The sequence below is a fragment of the Pantherophis guttatus genome, chromosome 7, assembly GCF_059756535.1.
Source record: "Pantherophis guttatus breed Tessera chromosome 7, ASM5975653v1, whole genome shotgun sequence".
Lineage (NCBI taxonomy): Eukaryota > Metazoa > Chordata > Lepidosauria > Squamata > Colubridae > Pantherophis > Pantherophis guttatus.
Window position 1 is genome coordinate 55,203,952 of NC_142069.1, and position 19,662 is coordinate 55,223,613.

At 39.3% G+C, this 19,662-nt stretch overlaps 1 protein-coding gene across 3 annotated transcripts in view; it reads right to left on the bottom strand.

Moving 5' to 3' along the window:
* Positions 1–12,482, bottom strand: part of ANO6 (anoctamin 6) — a 125,892-nt gene extending 113,410 nt beyond the window's left edge. For all 3 annotated transcript variants that reach the window (XR_009623261.2, XR_015728755.1, XM_060694706.1), the window contains exon 1: positions 12,167–12,482. Coding sequence is in view for 1 of the 3 variants with exons in the window: in XM_060694706.1 (XP_060550689.1) it covers positions 12,167–12,248 (82 nt within the window). In the remaining 2 variants the exon portion in view is untranslated. The remainder of the gene's footprint in view (positions 1–12,166) is intronic.
* Between the last annotated feature and the right edge of the window lie 7,180 nt (positions 12,483–19,662).

Genomic DNA, 19,662 nt, shown 5'->3' on the forward strand with positions numbered 1-19,662 from the left:
GCCGCCAAGCAATATTACAGCCAACTGGACAGAGAAGCGTTGGCTGCAGTTGCTGGGGTCTGGCGTTTCCATGACTATTTGTATGGTAGACATTTCACCTTCATGACAGACCACAAGCCCCTGCTGGGTTTGTTGGCTGGCGACCGCCTGACCCCAAACATACTACTCCCGGATAGTGTGCTGGTCGCTGTTCCTTGCTGCCTACAGCTACCGGCTTGTTCACCATCCTGAAAAGTCCCTGGGGCATGCAGATGCCCTTAGCCATTGCCTCCTGCCTGCTTTGGTTGAGGACCCTGTGCCGGTCTGTCAGATTCTCCTGCTTGAGGACATTGCTGCGGGTCCCGTCACCGTGGCTGAAATTGCTTGACTTACTGCTAAGGACTCTGAACTATTGCAAATTTTAAACTATGCATGGAGGGGCTGGCCTGGCAAACCATTGTTGGAGTCAGCACAGCCTTATTTTTCATGCCGAAATGAATTGTCTGTGTTAAAGGGTTGTTTATTATGGAGGGAAAGGGTGGTTATACTTTCCATGCTAAGAAAGGAGGTGTTAGAAATTTTGCATGCTGGGCATTCTGATATAGTCCAGATGAAAGCCCTGGCCAGGAGTTACATCTGGTGGCCTAAAATGGATTGAAAACGGAATGGGTTGCCACCTGCTCCCTGTGCCAGGAATCCCATCTGGCTCCACCCGTTGCTCCACCAAAAACATGGGAGACCCCCCCCCGAGGCGCCTTGGGCCCGAGTGCACATTGACTTCGCAGGGCCAGTTAAGGGACAAATGTTCCTAATTGTGGTGGATGCTTACTCCAAGTGGTTAGAAGTAATCCTAATGATATCGACCACTGCCAAGGCCACAATCAAGGCACTCAGAAAGCTTTTCACCACCAATGGCCTCTCCAATGTGCTAGTCTCGGATAATGGCCCACAATTGATGGCCATCCCATTTGAAGCATTTTTAGCCAACTTGGGAATCACACATGCCCTAGTGGCACCATTTCATCCAACCAGTAATGGGCAGGCCGAACGATTAGTGAGATTTACTAAGGAAGCCTTGGCTAGAATGGGACCTGGGGATTGGCAGGCAAGAATTGATAAATTCTTATTAGTACAGCACATTACTCCATGTGCAGCCACCAACAGAAGCCCTTCAGAACTCCTCATGGGTAGGAGACTCCAATCACAATTGGATCGATTGCACCCAAATTACATTGCTGATACTCCACCCGATTCAACAGGAAAAATTCAGAAATTCAAAATTGGGGGCAAGGTCTATGCCCACAATTATGCGGGGGGCACCCTTTGGATTCCTGGCATGGTTGTAGAAATATCTGGTCCTCGCTCCTATCAAGTCAAATTAGAGGACGGAAGATTGTGGCATCGGCACTTGGACCAACTCTGAGGCCGACTTTCTAATTCTTCACTCTGAACACCAGACCTAGCTCAAACCAACCAGAGGCCAATCCATGACTGTACTAAACTGTTAAATCCAATGTCTAACACTGACTCAAACCCAATTGTGCAGCTTGAACAGCCACCTGTGGAACTAAGACTCCAGCGCAGATCTCCAGAGGGGTTGGGCCTTCCAGTCCATGCCACGCCCAAAGACGTGTTCCAGGAGATTCCATTGGCTGGCTTAGAGACAACAACTAATCCACCCTCTCAGGCTGACGCCCAGGACCATACTGAACTGTGCAGGTCAACTAGGACTCGCACTAGCCCCGCCTAACTGCGTGATTACATTTGTAAACATATAAATTTGTAAATTTGTTCTAGGAAGGGAGGGGTGTTATATACCATATAAGGAAGTAAGGAAGTGAACTGTAGGCTTCACTCAGGTCCTCCAAATAGGGGAAGATACTTGAATCTCATTGGCTAAGCCATCAGCTATAAAAGAGGACACTGCCAGACAAGCAAGTTGTTGGGTTGTACTGGTCTACTATTAAAGAGCTGTTGTTACTGAAGAACTGTGTCCATCTCTTCTATCACCAAATCTAATGATCTGGAACGAGCTCCTCCCAGAGATATGGAGGATCCCAGATCTGCGCACCTTCCATCGCGCGCTTAAGACTTTTTTATTTCATCAAGCTGGCCTGGCCTAAATCTTCTCCCCCTTTTAAATGTAAATTTTAATTTGTTTTTAAATTATGGGGTATTTTAAATTCAGCCAAATTATTTAATTCGTTTTTAATTTATTTTAAATTTTTGTATTTATGTGTTTTATCTTGTGGCTGTTCACCGCCCTGAGTCCTTCGGGAGAAGGGCGGTATAGAAATTTAATAAAATAAAATAAATAAAATAAATAAATAACAGGGAGGGCAAAAATGCTCCCGCTTTTGTGAAAAACTGGTGAAAAACAGGCCCTTTTTTTCACTAAAACAGGCCATGCAGAGTGCTCCAAGGGGGTCAGGGAGGGCAAAAAACTTTTTTTCTTGCTTACCTCTTTGAAATCTTGATGCATCTTATACACCTGACATCTGGAGGAGTCATCACACATGATTACAAAATTGGGACCGTCAAATTGGACTGCCAGGCTCCCTTCTGCTGAAATGACCAGCTTCCTCCATGCCTCTTCTGACATCTCAACTAGAATCATATGACTTTCCTCAATAACTTTATATATTTCCCAACCATATGCCATCAACCAAATATATTTCCCCTCTCACTAATTATAATCACCTACCTCTTGAGATCAGCTATCTGACATTTCTACTGGGTCTGCACCCAATGACTTCTGCTGAAACAGAAAAATCCTCAAAATTCCCAAAGTGTCTATATCCCAGAGCATCCTCACACTAAAATACAAAGACAAGCACACAGCACATTCTCATTTCAGATGGAGTCATCTACTTGTTTACCACCTCATACCCAACTCACCCTCCCAGCCCCAAACACAGAGCAGCCACTTCTTAAAAGACAAACTTTCCCTTCAAAATGCAATTCAGTTCTCAACATCAGGAATGTTAATGCCATGTTTGAGACAAGGCAAGAAGAGAGCTATATTAGTTTATGAAAGCCCAAAATTAATCTAGTCACAACTTTTCACATTAACAAATTTCATTAATTTAATGAATGCAATTTAATTTCAGTAAATTACAATTTGTTACTCTATAGAGCCAGTTTGGTGCAGTGATTAAAGTGACAACAAATAACAGCCATAATCAAAATCAGATAATGCTTGAATTGCACGCTACCAGCAGAATCTCCAGTTTCAACTGAATCAGAAAGGTTTATTTCAACCCATCTGTGGAAGAACGCAGTGAACTAGTCAACACCTGACAAAGAAAAAACAGTGCAGGTTTAGATATAGCTATAGGACATTATGATATTATGAATGCAGCTTAGATAAAGGAGGTAAAAAAGAAGAAAAAAAACAACTCAATATGAAATAATTTGTAATAAAAGAAGAAAGAGGACAAAAAATTGCAAGGAAGATGAAGAATTGGTCAGAACCAGATGAAGATAGATAGCTTTATTGATTAGCCTATAGCCGTGATGGCGAACCTATGGCACGCATGCCACAGGTGGCACCCGGAGTCATGTTGCCTGGCACACCAGCTCAGCTCTGTCAGCTGATTTTCGGCCCTTTTGGGCCCATCAGAAGAGGGCCTGGGGGGGGGGGAAGGCCCGTTTTTCTTTCTCCCTAGCTCCAGATCCTCTCTATGCATCTGAGGAGGGCGAAAACAGTCTTCCCCACCTCCTCGGAGGCCCGAAACGGCCAGTTTCTCAACTTCCGTCCTCCGAAGGGGTGGGGAAGGCTGTTTTCACCCTCCCCAGATGCATAGAAAGGATCTGGAGCCAGGTGAGAAAGAAAATCGGGCCTACCGTGCCATCACGTGCCAGGAGTGGGAGGGGAAGGGGGGTCACGCGTGGCGGGGCACATAGAATTATGAGTGTGGCACACGCACAAGCAAACCTCCCCTGCCCCCCCCTTCCTGGCACGCGATGGCAAAAAGGTTAGCCATCACTGGCCTATAGGCCATATCAAAGCACAAAGTTCAAACACATATCACCAATAATATCCTATACAAACAATTTAAATAAGAGTAGGGTAAAATACAATAGTTATAGGATAAGATACAATATAATTTAATATATAAATATGTAAAATAGAATAAAATGACATAAAATTATATTTTGATGTCACCCTTACAATCTACCCCAATCAATCCCATGTATGCTGATCTCAACCAAACCATTTTGTTTAAGTACTGTGCTGTGTTAAATGTTATTTTCAGGTGCTGGCCACACATAAAGTAAGTTGTTTTGATATGGAGATCCCAATGGGTCATTTGTTTGGTATATAGACCAAGGTACCTATCTCTCACCCCCTTATACAAGCAACAATCAAATAGGATGTGAGCCAGGTCTTCTACCTCTGCCACTCTACAAATGCAGAAACACTCATTGTAGGGTATAGAATGGAATCTCCCATATCTGACCATTGTATCAAGCTGTTCGAATCTCGCTCAGGTAAATATCTCCCTAAGATATTTTGGCAGGTGTAACTTCAAATAGCTGTCTACTTGAAAAGTACCTTTGTATTTGCTCAGCCATTTCAATTATCCACCTTACTAAGGATAGCTATATCATTTTGTGCTTCTATATTCTTAATTCTTTGGGCAGCTCTTTTTTTGAATTGTTCTCCTGTTACGGAAGAGATAGGAAGGCCACAGCTTCTTACAAAGTTTGTTAGTTTGGTGATCCAGGAGATTTGTGATTGTAATTTTATTTGTTGTAGCAGACATAACTTGGGGAGTCTATCAGTCTCCATTTCATTGACTTTGCACCAGTAATTATATACTCTAATTTTGGATACTACATGAATTGTATGAATTCCCAATTCAGCTCTAACTGCTGCAGCAGATGTTCTTGGATCTATGCCCAAAATATGTCTCAAATGCTGGGACTGTGTTTGTTCTAGGACTGTGGTTGAGTATAGACCCCAAACTTCTGCTCCATGCACAAGCATATGGATAACCTTAGCTTCATATACTTTAATTAATAGAGCTAGGGACCCTGGGTAACTATGGTTCTTTAGTTTAAGCAGTAAATTCAAATGGGCTTTTGCTCCATTGATGATGGCAAGCTCAAGATTCAGTCTTGGAAAAGGTTACGCCTAAATATACAAAGGTGTTAACCTGTTCAATTGGTTCACCATCTAATTGCCACCTATGTCTCTGATGATGTTTTCCAAACACCATTATTTTTAATTTAGATTTACTAATGATTAGGGAGTTATTCTGGCAATAAGAGCTGAATCTTCTTAATAGCCTACATAATCCTACTAGTGAATATGACAATAAAATCATATCATCAGCATAAAGCAAGCTCTTACAGTAAGTATTTAGGATCATCGGCATGTGTACCATGGGATCCTTCATTAACCCTGGCAAGTCATTGATATATAAACTAAATAATAATGGGGCCAGGATACAACCCTTTATTTGTGTGAATCCTGTTAGTCAGAGCCCCATTAACCCCATACCGCACCCTCAAACAGGTACTTGTGTAAAGGGCTTTAATCAAAGCTAGCAGTCTAGGTTCTATTTTAAGAGATGTTCATTTACTCCATAGTACTTCTCTGTTTACCATATCAAATGCTATTGTAAGGTCTATAAAAGCAGCAAACAGGGGTCTCCTCTTATAAATATATTTGGCAATTAGATAGTTCAAGACAAAGCAGTTATCAATAGTGGATCGGCTTTGACTAAAACCTGCTTGTTCTTCTGTGAGGATATTTTTTTCCTCTACCCAGATTTCAATTCTGTTCAAAAGGAACCTAGCCAGGGGTGAAATCTAAAAATTTTTGCTACCGGTTCTGTGGGCGTGGCTTAATTAGTGGGCAGGGCTTGGTGGTAAGGTGACTGGGTGGGCGTGGCCAAGTCAATGTCACTTCTTTGCCCTTTTTTAACCTACAAAACACAACACAACACAACTGGCTCACCCACAATGTAAAAGCAGCTGTGCTAGACTCAAAATGGCCCCGCAATAAGCAGAAACCTCACACAGCCACAAAAAGCCCAAAAAAACAACTTTCACACTTTACACACACACAACACAACACAACACAACTGGCTCGCCCACAATGTAAAAGCAGCTGTGCTAGACCCAAAATGGCCCCTGCAACAAGGAGGAACCTCACACAGCCACAAAACCCCCCCAAAAATAACTTTCACACTTCACACACACAAAATTCCACATACAGCTTTGTGAGATTTGTGTGATTGTGTAGTTAGAGTGAAACACTACAGAAACACACTAAATCTCAGAAAGCTGCACAAATATTATTTGTCCAAATATTATTGGTCTAAAAAAAGAACAACTAAAAAAAACCCCAATTAACTATTTTTTTAAAAGTTCCCAAAGGGGGAAAAAACTTACCCAATAGAACAGGGATCTCCAACCTTGGCAACTTTAAGATTTGTGGACTTCAACTCCCAGAATTCCTCAGCCAGCTTTGCTTTGCTGGCTGAGGAATTCTGGGAGTTGAAGTCCACAACTCCCTGCCTGCTTGATTGCAGGCAGGGAGATTCAGTTGCTTGCTGATACATGGATTGCGATTGTCATGCAATCAGCAGCTAAGATAAGCAAGCTGGAGGCTGGGGGGGGGGAGAGAAAAAAAGAAACTTTTTTTCTTTTACATGGCTCTGGCGATCCAAGCTGAGTTGCCTGATTAGCAGGCAACTCAGCTGGGATGTCAGAGCTTGGCAGGTCAGAGCCATTTAAAAGGGAAAAAAGGCTCTGATGATCGCGGGGCTCAGCTGGGCATGGGGGGCAGGGGCAGGGATTTTTGCTACCGGTTCTCCGAACTGCCCGCCGCCATCGCTACCTACTTGCTCGAGCCGGTCCGAACCGGAAGCATTTCACCCCTGAACCTAGCTCATATTTTTGCTACAATGTCAATCAGGCTAATGGGCCTATAATTACTAGGATCCCTTTTATTTTCTTTTTTATGTATGGGGACAACTATTGCCATCTTCCACACATCTGGTATATGGCAGTTGTTATTTATATGTGCCAATACTGGCCCCCACCAATTGGGAAATTTCTTGTATAATTCTGCTGGTAGAAAATCCTCACTGGGGACTTTATTGCTCTTTAAGCTTTTAATGATGGATTGTATCTCCTTTTCCGAGACTGGTGGCCAAGTGGTGGTGGGGAATTCTAGGGTTTACTAGATCACTGCTTAAAGACAGTTTCTCTGCAAGTTCCGTGGAAGCAAACACTGATAATAATTCTCCCAGTCCTCAGCAGAGATTGGTATGTCAAAAGCAAATCTCCGTCTCTTCAAGTCACCTGCTACAGAGTGCCAAAATATTACTGAGTTATGACTTCTGGCAGCCAACTCGAGTTCTGACTAGATTGAAATGGCAAAACTTTTTTTCTTTAATGTTATAATTTTTTTATATTCCCTTCTTGTGTGCAACATCTCTGCTTGTATATGAGCAGCAGGATTCCTCTGGGCGAGCCTCATGGCTGCCTTCAATTTCTTTTTCAGTCACTGGCATTCAGGATTAAACCAACGGGGTCTACCCACTCAGGCTCTTTTTGTAGCAGGTTTAGTTGTTAGGTTTTCTTCAGAATATTACAGAGATTAGAGAATGCATTGAAGGCTGACAGCCAGTCAGTAGTAGATGACTGGATTGTTCTAGCCCACTTGGTAGCATTCTCTGATATTGCCTTAGTATCACCTTTGGCCCAAATTAACCTTTTATTCTGGGTCACCTCTACCTTTTTGGTGAGCCATCTGTCAGCCATGTTATATGGTTTTAAATCTAAGCGGCCTCGCAATGTCACGCTTACAGGCTGATGATCGCTATTGTTGCTAAGGTGTACTGTGACCTCCGAAAAGAGGTTGACTTTATCTCTAGACACACAAAAGAGATTCAGTACACTGCTTGAATTGGCCAAGTGGTATGTGTAAGGATATGTGTAATTCTTATCCTTACCTCCCAGAATTTGGAGATTACCCTTAAATCAAGGAGACTAGGAGCAGGCCAGAAGCATTACTTTTGCAGTCTCTCGAGAGCCACTGAGGATGGTTATCAAAAAACTCCCCTGAGACTCCTTTCTTCTGGGTGAGCTTATACAAAGAGAGACCCAACCTAGCATTCAAATCTTCTAGTAATACCACTATGGACTGAGGGTACAATACAGATATATCATCTAGGATAACTTCCAAGCCCATCCAGTATTCAGAGTTATAATACCAGGATGTGTTTCAAGGGATATACACATTTACCAGTATTAACTTGAACTCTTCATATCCAAATTTAACAGCTAGGAAGTACTAATATTTGTCTTCATTTTATAGTCTCCCCCTGCCATTGCAACTCTTGTTTTATAAAAATGCATAGCTGACCAGAGGGCCTCCCTTTGTTTTTTGTTTTTTGGGCTGGGGAGCCCCATCCCTGAAAGCCTGGCAGTTGTACTGATTCATCCACTTCGGTTAACCAAGTTTCTAGAATGGCTATTACATCAAATCTGTGGAGAAAGCTCATTAGTCCACTATCAACGTTCCCTTTCCAGCCAGCTACATTCCAGGTCAGCATCTATATGGGATTCCTGGAAGCAAGGTGGTCTGGCTTGATTGGTTGGCTAGATGGTAAAAATGCTGGATGTCAATTTGACATTGGAGCCAGGTTGATATCAACTACGCTTCCCATATAAACACAGTTATTGTGAAGTTCAATATTTCTCCTCATGGGTTGCATAACTTGTTGTTGCTCCTCTTTATCTTGATTGCCAGTGAGTCTCTGCCCTTGCTCCAAGAATGAAATTTTTTCAGATGGGCAGGTATTCCGGCTTTCTCTCTCCTTGTCTAGTTGGTCAATTTGGACATGTACTACCAAGTCCTGATGGATTTCCCTTTTCTCCTCTTTTTCTTTTGGACTAGTATGCCTTCTCTTTTTATTTATTGGGGCTTGAGTGCTTTCAGAAGCTGGACCTGATAGCAATTACATGGAGGAGCTGCCAGAAGGAAGCAAAGCATTCAAGCTTTCTGTTGCATCAGCTGCTGACATCAACATTTGACCTCAATCTTCTCCAGTATCATCTTTTGGTCTCCTGGGCAGAGGGTAGCAAACTGGTGGACCAGTTCCTCCTCATGATCAATAAACTGAAGCTTTCTCTTGTGTAGGTTTAGAAATTCTTTTTTATTGTCCTTATATTTTCCTAACCTTGTTAGTTGAGGGCTTGTTTGTTTGGCCGTTGGTATTTTGGCATTCCCAAGATTAGTATCAACCTCCTTCACTGTCTTGGCTCTCTGCCCAGACTTTAACAGGGACTGAATTTGGGTGGTGTGAAATACCCATCTTGGCCAAATACAGAGTTTCTTTAGTGAGGTCTCAAGCCTGAGTAACATTGATGGTAGTACAATCTGCCCAAAGTTAGCAATATTCTTTTGCAGCCTTGTCTGTTGGGGAGCCAAGAAATCTCTATTAGCTCATCAGAATATACCCTACAGTGTAAGAGTTGAGATAGAGAGATCAAAACCACTCTCCTGTTGTGCCACCTGCCCCTATTCAGAGGGGTGTTAGTAACCTGGAGTAAAATCCTGTGCCTCTACAAGACCAGCCTCTCCACCGCATCCTCTTCGCTCTGAGACCCCCAGTCCACACAGCCTGGTTAAACATCATGGGTAAGCTTTGGAATATGAGCTTTGCTGTTTACTTCTTCAGCTAGTTTATTAATGTGTTTTCTCATTAGAGACTTTAATTCTTTAATCCCTCCATTTGATTCCAGGACCTGGTCAAATATGGCAGCAACTGTTTGTGCTCTTAGTAGGCAATTCTTAGCAACCAAATCCAAGTCTCCTTTAAAATTGTTCCTAGTATTATTATTCTTGTTCTCCCCTCCAACTCCTACTGGAATTGCAACTCCCTCCTCCACAGATGAGCAGTCGTCCTCTTCCCAATCCAGAAGGGGGCTAGGTTTGTTTGCCATGGTCGCAAGGGGGGAAGAAAAGAGAAAAGGAGACTTACTTGCAGTATCCGTTGTCTGAAAAAAGTCTTTTATCTTAGGTTGTCTCAGTGTTGTCGCAGCCATGGATAGCTGATTTGCTTAGTAGAGGAAACTTTCCTCTCATTCACTAAATGCTTTAGTAGCTGGCGTAAAAAACTGGGGTAAAAGCTGGAGTAAAAGATGAACCTCTCAATTAGTAAAATTGAAACTTTTTAAATCTAAAAGTTAAAAATTGATTTAAAAATCAATTTAAGGGTAAAAAGAGTGTTTTTTTAAAAAATAAAAATAAAATAAAAATAGAGAGTAAAAGGAGAACAAAGTTAAAAGTTAAAAATTGATTTAAAAGTAGAAAGTATTTTTTTTTAAAGGATAAAAATAGAGAATAAAAAACAGAGCAAAGCTCAAAGCTGCTGCTCACTCCCCATTCTCCCATCTCTCAGATGAAGATGAAATGCACCATTTTTGTTTGAAACATCTGATTGGTCCAAACCCACTCATTTAACCATATTTCACAAGGAGGTAAAATTGAAAAGTGGCTAACGTCTGGCAAAACCTACCCAATAATAAAAAGATCCTGCAAAGGGACTACCCCAGGCAACTACAGGCCTATTATCTAATTACCAACAACTTTCAAATTGCTACCTGATTTGGTAGCTGATGCAATGCAATAGCATCTAATTGAAAACAAGCTCTTTCCAGCTGAACAGAAAGGGAGCCATCCAAAGAGTAGAGGAACAGAAGATCACCTCTTAATTGACAAAGTGATTTTGCATTGATTACAAGAAGGCATTCAAATCCCTGCCACATGATTGGATAATCAAGTGCCTAGATATAACAGGAGTCAGTAGAAACATTAGAAACTTTGTGCAAAGATCAATTGCACAATGGAAGACACAGTTGCTGTTGATTGTCAACTGGACAATTCCAGTCATTAGATATTTATTTGGAATATTGGACTGAATTCAAATTGAACTAAAAGTTCTGAATAGAAAGACCTGAAAAAATTATTTTGACAAAGAACATAGGTGGGCAAGTATGCCAGATAACTGAAGAAGAAAAAAGGGCATTGAAAGGTTATTTGAAAGGCAGTGAAGAAGATGCATTGAGGCTAGTACACTTACTGAGTGTCAAAGAAAGCAAGATGGCCAATAAGAAAGACTAAATGAAGAAAAAAGACATGGCAAGGCAAAGGATAGCTAGTATATAAAAAAACTTGCAGGCAAAGCAGATAATAAAATATCTGGTGATGGATAAGAGCAAGAAAGTTGAAAAAAGAGACAGAGAAGCTAATTCTTTAATACTATTACACAACTTCTGTCTATTCCTGGTCCATAAGGAAGTGAATAAAATGCCAAATAGCTGGATATGTGCCTAAAAATGCCAAATCCAGTCCAAACATCTGGCTGACTATGTGACCAATCATCATAATAGATGCTCCTCGACTCGTTCTAATGTCACCTTAGGAAGCTGGCCGCAATGCAGCATTACTAAGCTTTCAAATGCTAGACTTCCTGAGTTCTGCACCACAATCAGTCATCCACTTTCCAGTTTTCTGTTAGGATGGATTTTTTTTCATGTGGAGGAAAGGACAGCACTGCTGAGTAATCTTGACTGTTTGATAAAAAGATTCCTTTTTACAGTGCTCCTCCAACTCCAGTTCACCATTTATTGTTTGACTCATCATTGTTTGGCAGTGTTCACTATTCTTTGGACTTAAATCCAAAGTCAAGGAAAATCCCCAAACCATGCCAGCTGCTTTCTAAAGCCCCTTGAAACAGTTTGTTTTGCACATACTCCAGTTCAGTATGAGAAATGGGTGGGGGTTGGGGGGGGGAGCTAGTACTGAAATCCATCCTGGAAGGAGCTGGAATCCTTTTCCATAATTACACCATCAGTCAATTATGTCTAGGAGTGGGGAAATGAGCCCAGAAGCTTTCAGAAGCAAAACTCCCCAATATATATACTGCCTGTCCAAACTGTTTGCAATCTTTCCCGAAGTGAGAATTAGAAGGCGGACATGGCAATGGGTCAACCTATCAGTCAAGCAGAATCTTTTAAAAATATCCAGCTGTCATTTGCGGAGGAGAAAAACTTCTAGGTCCAATCTACATTGGAGGAACCTCTTCCATCCCTCCCTTGCTCAAATCTGCTCTGCTTTCCTTGTCCGCTTGTTTGCCTCTCTTCCAATCTACTTACTCACCAATCTCTTCCTCTCCTTCCATTTCTTCTTCTTCTCCTTCTCCCTCCTGCTCTGAGAACCTTTCCCGGTTCTCCACATCCATCACGCCAGACCTCTCTCCTCGCTCGTTCTTTTCTTGTTCCTTGGGTGAGAGAAGCAAAGAGTGCAATAACCTGAGCTCAATTGCCGAGGGTTACGGCTAAAAAGTTCCCAAGAGGCGCAAAAGCTCAAGTTTAGGAGCTCTTGGAGATCCAATGTGTTTGGGGCGATATTGGGAGGGGCGAGACGAAGCGGGTTTGGTCGTGTCACGGAGTTTCGCAAAGAGTCTGCAAACCTCGCTCGCAGCCAGCCGCTGCCGCCTCTTGGAAGACAAGAGAACCGGAGGGGAGTTTCCTCTGGTTGCCATAGAGACCCTCTGAAGTTTAACTGGAAGCAGTGATGTTTTGCTTTGTGTTTTCCCTTCAGGGCACGCGGTAGCCAACAACTTTTCCTGAGTTTCAGCCGGGGTGTCAAACAAAACAAAGCTCTGCTTTCCGCGCAAGGGAGCCGGCTTTGTGGTTAGCAAAGTCTTTTGAGGGAGAAGTCCATTTTTATCCTGCAGCATATCTCACCGATTTATATATGCCGGTAGGTGATAGGTACTGATTGAAGAATCTTCGATGATAGAACGACCTATTTGACTAGAAAAGTGTTAAGAAATGTTTAAAGGAAAGGATGGATAACTGTATATTAGGAATGCTGCAATTTTTTTCTTCAAGTGGGAGTTTAGATCTTTGAGGTCTACAGTGCTACTTATAATTAAAAAAAAATATTAGAATTACTATTATGATTGTTATATACCTTTCACAAAGTTTGGTATTATATCATATAATCTTCACAATTATTTTGTGATGTAAGTTAGCAGAAATGGGGAAAGTATAATCCAAAATCACCCATGTTTCATGATTATGCATGGATTTGATATAAAATAGATCAAAGGTTCGGACAGAGATAGTGTAAATCAGCACCTTTTATCATAATGGAATAAACACATGAAAAGTATGATTGTTTGGTAATGTTTGGTAAACAATTTTTTTTCCTACATGCACCCTATCATGCTGTGATGAACAAAAGCAGAACTCTTTTGTCCTTTCTTCACTTAAGCTATGAAATGGATATCTATATTACATAGGAATCATTACGCTATAGGGATTTTATTGTTATGTTGGATTCAGCAAAGAAGGTTCCTAATAAATTTTCTTTTTAGGTGAGTAGTTATGCCTTGCTTAACTGAACAACAAATACAACGGAGCATGACTTTGTAGTCGTGATTAGCAATGCTTGGGGCATGTTTGTTTTTAGGAAGTTATGCCCATGCATATACTGTATGTGACATATATCTGCAGAAAATGCAAGCTTGCTGAAAGGAAAATAAAAATGCTATTGGTGACCACACTTCAGATGATAATAAAGAATAAGATTTATCATAACCAAGAAAGGAAGCATTAGAAGAATTGTCATAGAGGGGCAACTCTTTTAAAGGAAGAGAATCCACAGACCAAGACCATGAGAGACACGACTAGAACTAGAGGAACTAGCGAAGAAAATAATCAGGAAATAGCTTTCATGTGCTTGCACAGAAACTGCTTTAAATTACCAGGAGAGACTGAGCTGAACAGGAGATTCAAATTTGGAATTCTGGAAGAATTTTGGAAGAGAGACAATGAATAAAGAAGACAATGAAAGGAGCTTTAATAATTGGTGACTTCTTACTATGATGAACAATGTTACTTTACACTGAAACCAAAGATCAAAGAATAATAGAAATATCTACTTGGGTACAGTAAATCAGCAGAATTATTCTTGGTTCATTGTGCATTTCCCTATATTGTGACCACTTAGTCAATGTTATGCAATAGTTTCAAAGTAGTTTGACAGATTGACAGATTAACAGAGTTGGAAGGGATCTTGTAGGTCATCAAGTCCAACCCCTGCCCAAACAGGAGACCCTACACCATTTTTAAAAAAAACATGTTTTATTTTCAGTTTTCTTTTCACACCATACATATTTTGTGGACAGTGTATTGACTGGGTCAAATCTTTTTTAATAACGCTAACAATAATAATACAAATAAGTATATGTAATCCTAATCTTCCAACTTCAACAATACTATTGTCTCTTTATAATTATCATTTTTCCCATTAATTCATTTAAACATAGATAATATATCTTTGTGCCATGTATTAGTAATAAATTACTAATATTTAATATTTTAAAAATTACCCATTATTTCACCATAACTTCAATATTCCAAATGTGTAGGATTACTAATAAAGTCAACTATTAACGATATTTAATCAATTCCAGGAGTGCATCTCAAAATCCCAACAATTTCTAATCCTTAATATTTTAAATTCACAATATACTTTAACACACTATTAATGTTGCTAATGAAATTAGATTACCTAATCCTAAACTTCCACTACACTTAATTTATTTTTAGTTATAATAAGTTGTATTATCTCTCTCTCTCTCTCTCTCTCTCTCTCTTTCTCTCTCTCTCTCTCTCTCTATCTATCTATCTATACATACATACTACTATTTTCCCTTTTTGAATTTTTCCATTTTATTAATATATTTTCTCGTTATCCATCATCTCTTAATCTTTTTGAAATTCCGTCATTTATTGACTTTTTAGTCAGCCTTTTATCTCTCTCTCTTGGAAACTTGTAGCTCTTTTTGATATATTTGCACCTACTGAACATTCCCTTCTTGGTGCCCTTTGTCTCTTTCTACTGTATTATTTGAACCCCCATCAACAAGACTTCCTTTTTTTTAAAAAAGAGATTTTTCTTTTTTTCCCTCTAAATCTTTCTCCTTTTTTTGAAGAGATTTTTCTTTTCTCTCTCTGTTCTATTATGAACTTTTAAGGAGTTATCTAATTGATTCCTACTTATTAATCCTTTCTCTAATTTATTTTTAGCTTCTTGCATCTCATTTTGATTTTCCCCTTCCACTGCTTCTTCTAATTTCTCATCTATTTCCTGAATATTGTGTTGCTCTCCCCCCCCAATTGTCGAGTGACTTCTACATTCATTTCTGTGTCTTTAAACAATCCCCTTGTCTCAGGGGTGAAATGCTCCCAGTTCGGACCGGCTCGGGCGAGTAGGTAGCGATGGCGGCGGGCAGTTCGGAGAACCGGTAGCAAAAACCACAACTCCTTGCCTGCACTCAAGCAGGCAGGGAGTTGTGGACTTCAACTCCCAGAATTCCTCAGCCAGCAAAGCAAAGCTGGCTGAGGAATTCTGGGAGTTGAAGTCTACAAGTTTTTTTTTTATTGAAAAGTTTTACAAAGAAAATTCCCCCCCCCCAAATACCCCTTCCCCCCTTCCCACCCCACCCCACCCCCAGACTTCCCAGAGCAAAATACAGGGTATTTCAATTAACAATCATAAGCTAAATTAGCCTAACTATTCTTAAACTAACTAATCCCCCCCTGAAACCTTAACTCCACTATGGATAATATAATACTTCTAAAATAAAGTTTAACATTCATTCATAAGCTATTTGATATTTTCTTGTCTGATACTTATTTTGAATATAATCAATCCATCTTCTCCATTCCGATATGTATCATTCTTGTGTATAGTCCTTCAGATATGCTGAAATTTTCGCCATTTCCGCTAAGTTCGCTACTTTCAATGTCCATTCTTCAATAGTAGGCAAAGAGTCCTTCTTTCAATATTGCGCTACCAACAGCCTAGCTGCCGATATTAGGTTCAAAATCAGTTTAGTCTCTAATACTGTACAATCCGTTGTTATACCCAATAAAAACAATTGAGGAGTAAATTTCAACCTTTTTTTCAGAATGTTCTGCATCACCCACCAAATTTTTATCCAAAATGCCTTGATTTTCTTACAAGTCCACCATATATGATAATAAGTTGCATCATCACATTCACATCTCCAACATTTAGCTTGTAAATTCAGATACATACATGATAATATTTAGGATCTAAATACTATCTGTAAAACATTTTATAAAAATTCTCTCTCAAATTTTGTGCTTGCGTAAATTTAACATTTCTAACCCAAATCTTTTCCCATGTTTCTATCATCACAGGTTCCTGAAAGTTTTGTGCCATTTTATCATACAATCCTTAACCAATTCCGTTTCTGAATCTATTTCCAATAAAGCGTTATACAACCTTTTAATATGCATCTGACTTTGATCTCTAATCTGCTTTACCAGGTTTTCCTCATTTTGCATGACACCAATTTTTTTATCTTCCCTCCAATATCAAAAGTGATATTGGCCTAAAGTTTTCAGGTTTGGTACAGTTTTGATCTTCTTTCGGGATCAGTGACACAAAAGCTGTTCTCCAAGAAGGTGGAACTCCTCCCCTGATTGAATTTTACAAAATAATGCTCTAAGCGGTTCTACCATTTCAGACTGTAAATTCTTGTAATAAACAGCTGTTAATCCATCTGTTCCCGGAGCTTTACCTGTTTTTAACTGTTTAATCGCTGCAATAATCTCCTCAGAGGTTATTGGCTGATTCAGCCCTTCCCTCTGTTCTAACGTTAATTCAGGAATATTCTCTTCCTTTAGGTATCTATCTATAGCTATACCTTGTATTGAATCACTAGCATATAACTTTGTATAAAATTCTAAGAAAGCCTTTTTGATCATATTCTGTTGATAAACTTCCTTACCTCTAAATTCTATCTTATCAATAACTCGTGATTTCTGTTTTTATCTCAACACATAGGCCAACCACCTGCCTGGTTTATTAGCATTACAAAATGTATTGTGTTTAGCATATTGTAAACTAGTTGCCACTTGATCAACTATTAACATATTAAATTGCTCTCGTAGTTTATTTATTGTTTCTTTTACTTTCTTATCTCCTGGATTAAGTACGACTAATTGTTCTTTCTTTTTTATTTCCTCCTCTATCTCTTTCCGCTTCTTTTGTTGTTTTGATCTATGTTTATTATTCATATATATTAAAGTTCCCCTCATATAAACCTTACTTGCATCCCAAACCATTTCCATAGAAGTACCCTTATGCATATTATTGGCAAAAAATTCTTTCATTTGTTTTTTAAGCTCATTCATATTTTCTTCATATCTAAATAAATTTTCATTTAGCCTCCAAGACCTCCTTTCTCCCCTCTCCTGTTCCAGTTCCACCCAAACCAGACTATGATCAGTTAGAGTTCTTGGACATATCTTTGTCTTCTTCACCCTAGAAATAAAATCATTTGTAATTAGTATGAAATCAATCCTAGAAAAGGATTGATGTCTATCGGAAAAAAAATGTAAAGTCTCTCTCCTCAACATTGCATTCTCTCCAAATATCTCTCAGTTCCATATCTTCCATCATATCAAAAAAGGATTTAGATAATTTCGCACGTGTTGAAATCTTTGATAAAGTTTTTTTATCTTTCTGTGTATCTATTACTCCATTCCAATCACCCATTAATATAAAAGATTTATAGTCCCATTGTATTATTTTAGTGTGTAAAAATTTATAAAACTTATCTTGTTGTTGATTTGGGGCATATATTCCAATTAAAAGCATTTTTCCAGTCTGAGTTAATAATTCAATTGCAATATATCTTCCTTGAATATCTGCCTCAATTAAATTAGCTGATAATCCTTTCTTTACATATATAACTAGCCCATTTTTCTTCTCTGGCACTGATGCCACAAAGTGTGTACCTAATCTTGAATTTATCAAATATTTTTGATCTAATAGTCTAATATGTGTTTCTTGCAGACAAATAACATCATTCTTAAATTGTTTCAAATAATGAAAAACTTTCTTTCTTTTTTGTGGTGAATTTAAACCATTAACATTCCAAGATAGGAGTTTAGTTGCCATCTTTGGCCTTTCGAAGCTTTAAGAGCATCAGCTGAACATCCTCCTCCACCTTATTCTTCGGCCTAGCCCCCCCCCCACTGCTTCTGTTTTTTGAATTTCTTGAGGTAAATCTTGAAGTTGTTGCACTTTTAGTTGTTGTTCTTGACGTTTATAAGTTGCTCGGGTCAGTCATTGTTCTCTTGGCTCTTCCTTCTTAAGTGGTTCCAGAGTTGGGGGTGTGCCCCCAAGATCCAAATCTTCTTCCATGGTAGTTCCTCCAGCTGCAACTTCAGCATAAGTTTGTATCTGCTTTCCATCTTTTTTTTGTTGTAACATCTCCATTTTCTTTCTACCCACTCCTGGTGAGGGTGGATGTCCAGCCTTTAAAACATTAACATAAAATCTTTTGCCTTCCAAACTGTGTTTAACCGGTATCTTTCTCCACTATAATTCACCATTAGTCCAGTTGTCACATCCCATCTGTACTGCACTTGTTGATTTCTCAGTTCATTTACCAAAAAGCCAAAATCCTTTCTGCTTTTTAGCATTTTTGGAGGGATCTCTTTCAGAACCACCACTTCTTGTCCAGCCACTTGAACCTTGTCCTTGTAGAAGGCTTGTAAAATGTCATTTCTGATCCTCCTGGTTGTAAAATAAATCATCACAACTGCCTTTGTCTTGCCACCCAAGAATTAACCCTGTAGATTTTATCAATTCGACTTGCCACATCATCTGGACTTTCTTGGATTAGCCCTGCAATTGCTTCTGCACAAATGTCCTTTAAGTTTTCTCGGCTATTTTCTTTTAACCCTCTCAGTCTCAAAGCAAATTCCATAGATCTGTATTGTAACATTACCAGTTCATCATCCACCTTCTCTGTTTTAGTCATAATGTCTCCTACTTTGTTTTCCAGGTTCAGATTAGCTTCATTAATTTCTTCCACTTTCTCTTCCACCTGGATAACAAGTTTTGACAATCCTGAGCCTGCAAAAACAATATCATCTCTTATTTCATCATGCTTTACTTCAACAACTTCTTTAATTGACTTTATATCCTCCTCTAATTTCTTTAATTTCCCTTCCATAATTACTGTTAGGTTATTCATAGCTGCAGCTTGGTTATTCATGGCTTCCTTTATAAATTCTTTGAGTTCAATAAAAAGAAGCCTCCTGACTCTGTGAATCAGCCGGAAGTTGTGCTTTCTGTGTCACTACTGACACTACTGGAGAACTCCCTCTGCCCCTAGGAGCTCCTGGCTTAACTTGTTTAGAAGCCATCTTTTTTTTTTTAAATCTTTTTTCCTTTCACTGCCACAAAATCCCTTGAACAATTTTCATTTTTTTTAATTTTTTTATTAAGTTTTTAATTAAAGACAAAACACAAAACACAAAACCATAGCTAGTGTATAATACAAAATAGAGAGGAGCGGAGGAATTTTTTCTTCATCTTCAGGTCTTCCAAAATTCTCTTTGCATTGGCACTGGCATTATTTCTTCCAAGTTCCTGATTGTGTAGTCCACAAATGGTTGCCATATCCTCCAAAATATATTTTCTTTCAATAGTCCTTTTTTGAATTTTATATCACACGTTAACTTATCATTAAGAGCAATTTTCCAAACTTCTCTGAACCATTCATTTATTTTGTATTCAATATTCAATTTCCAGTA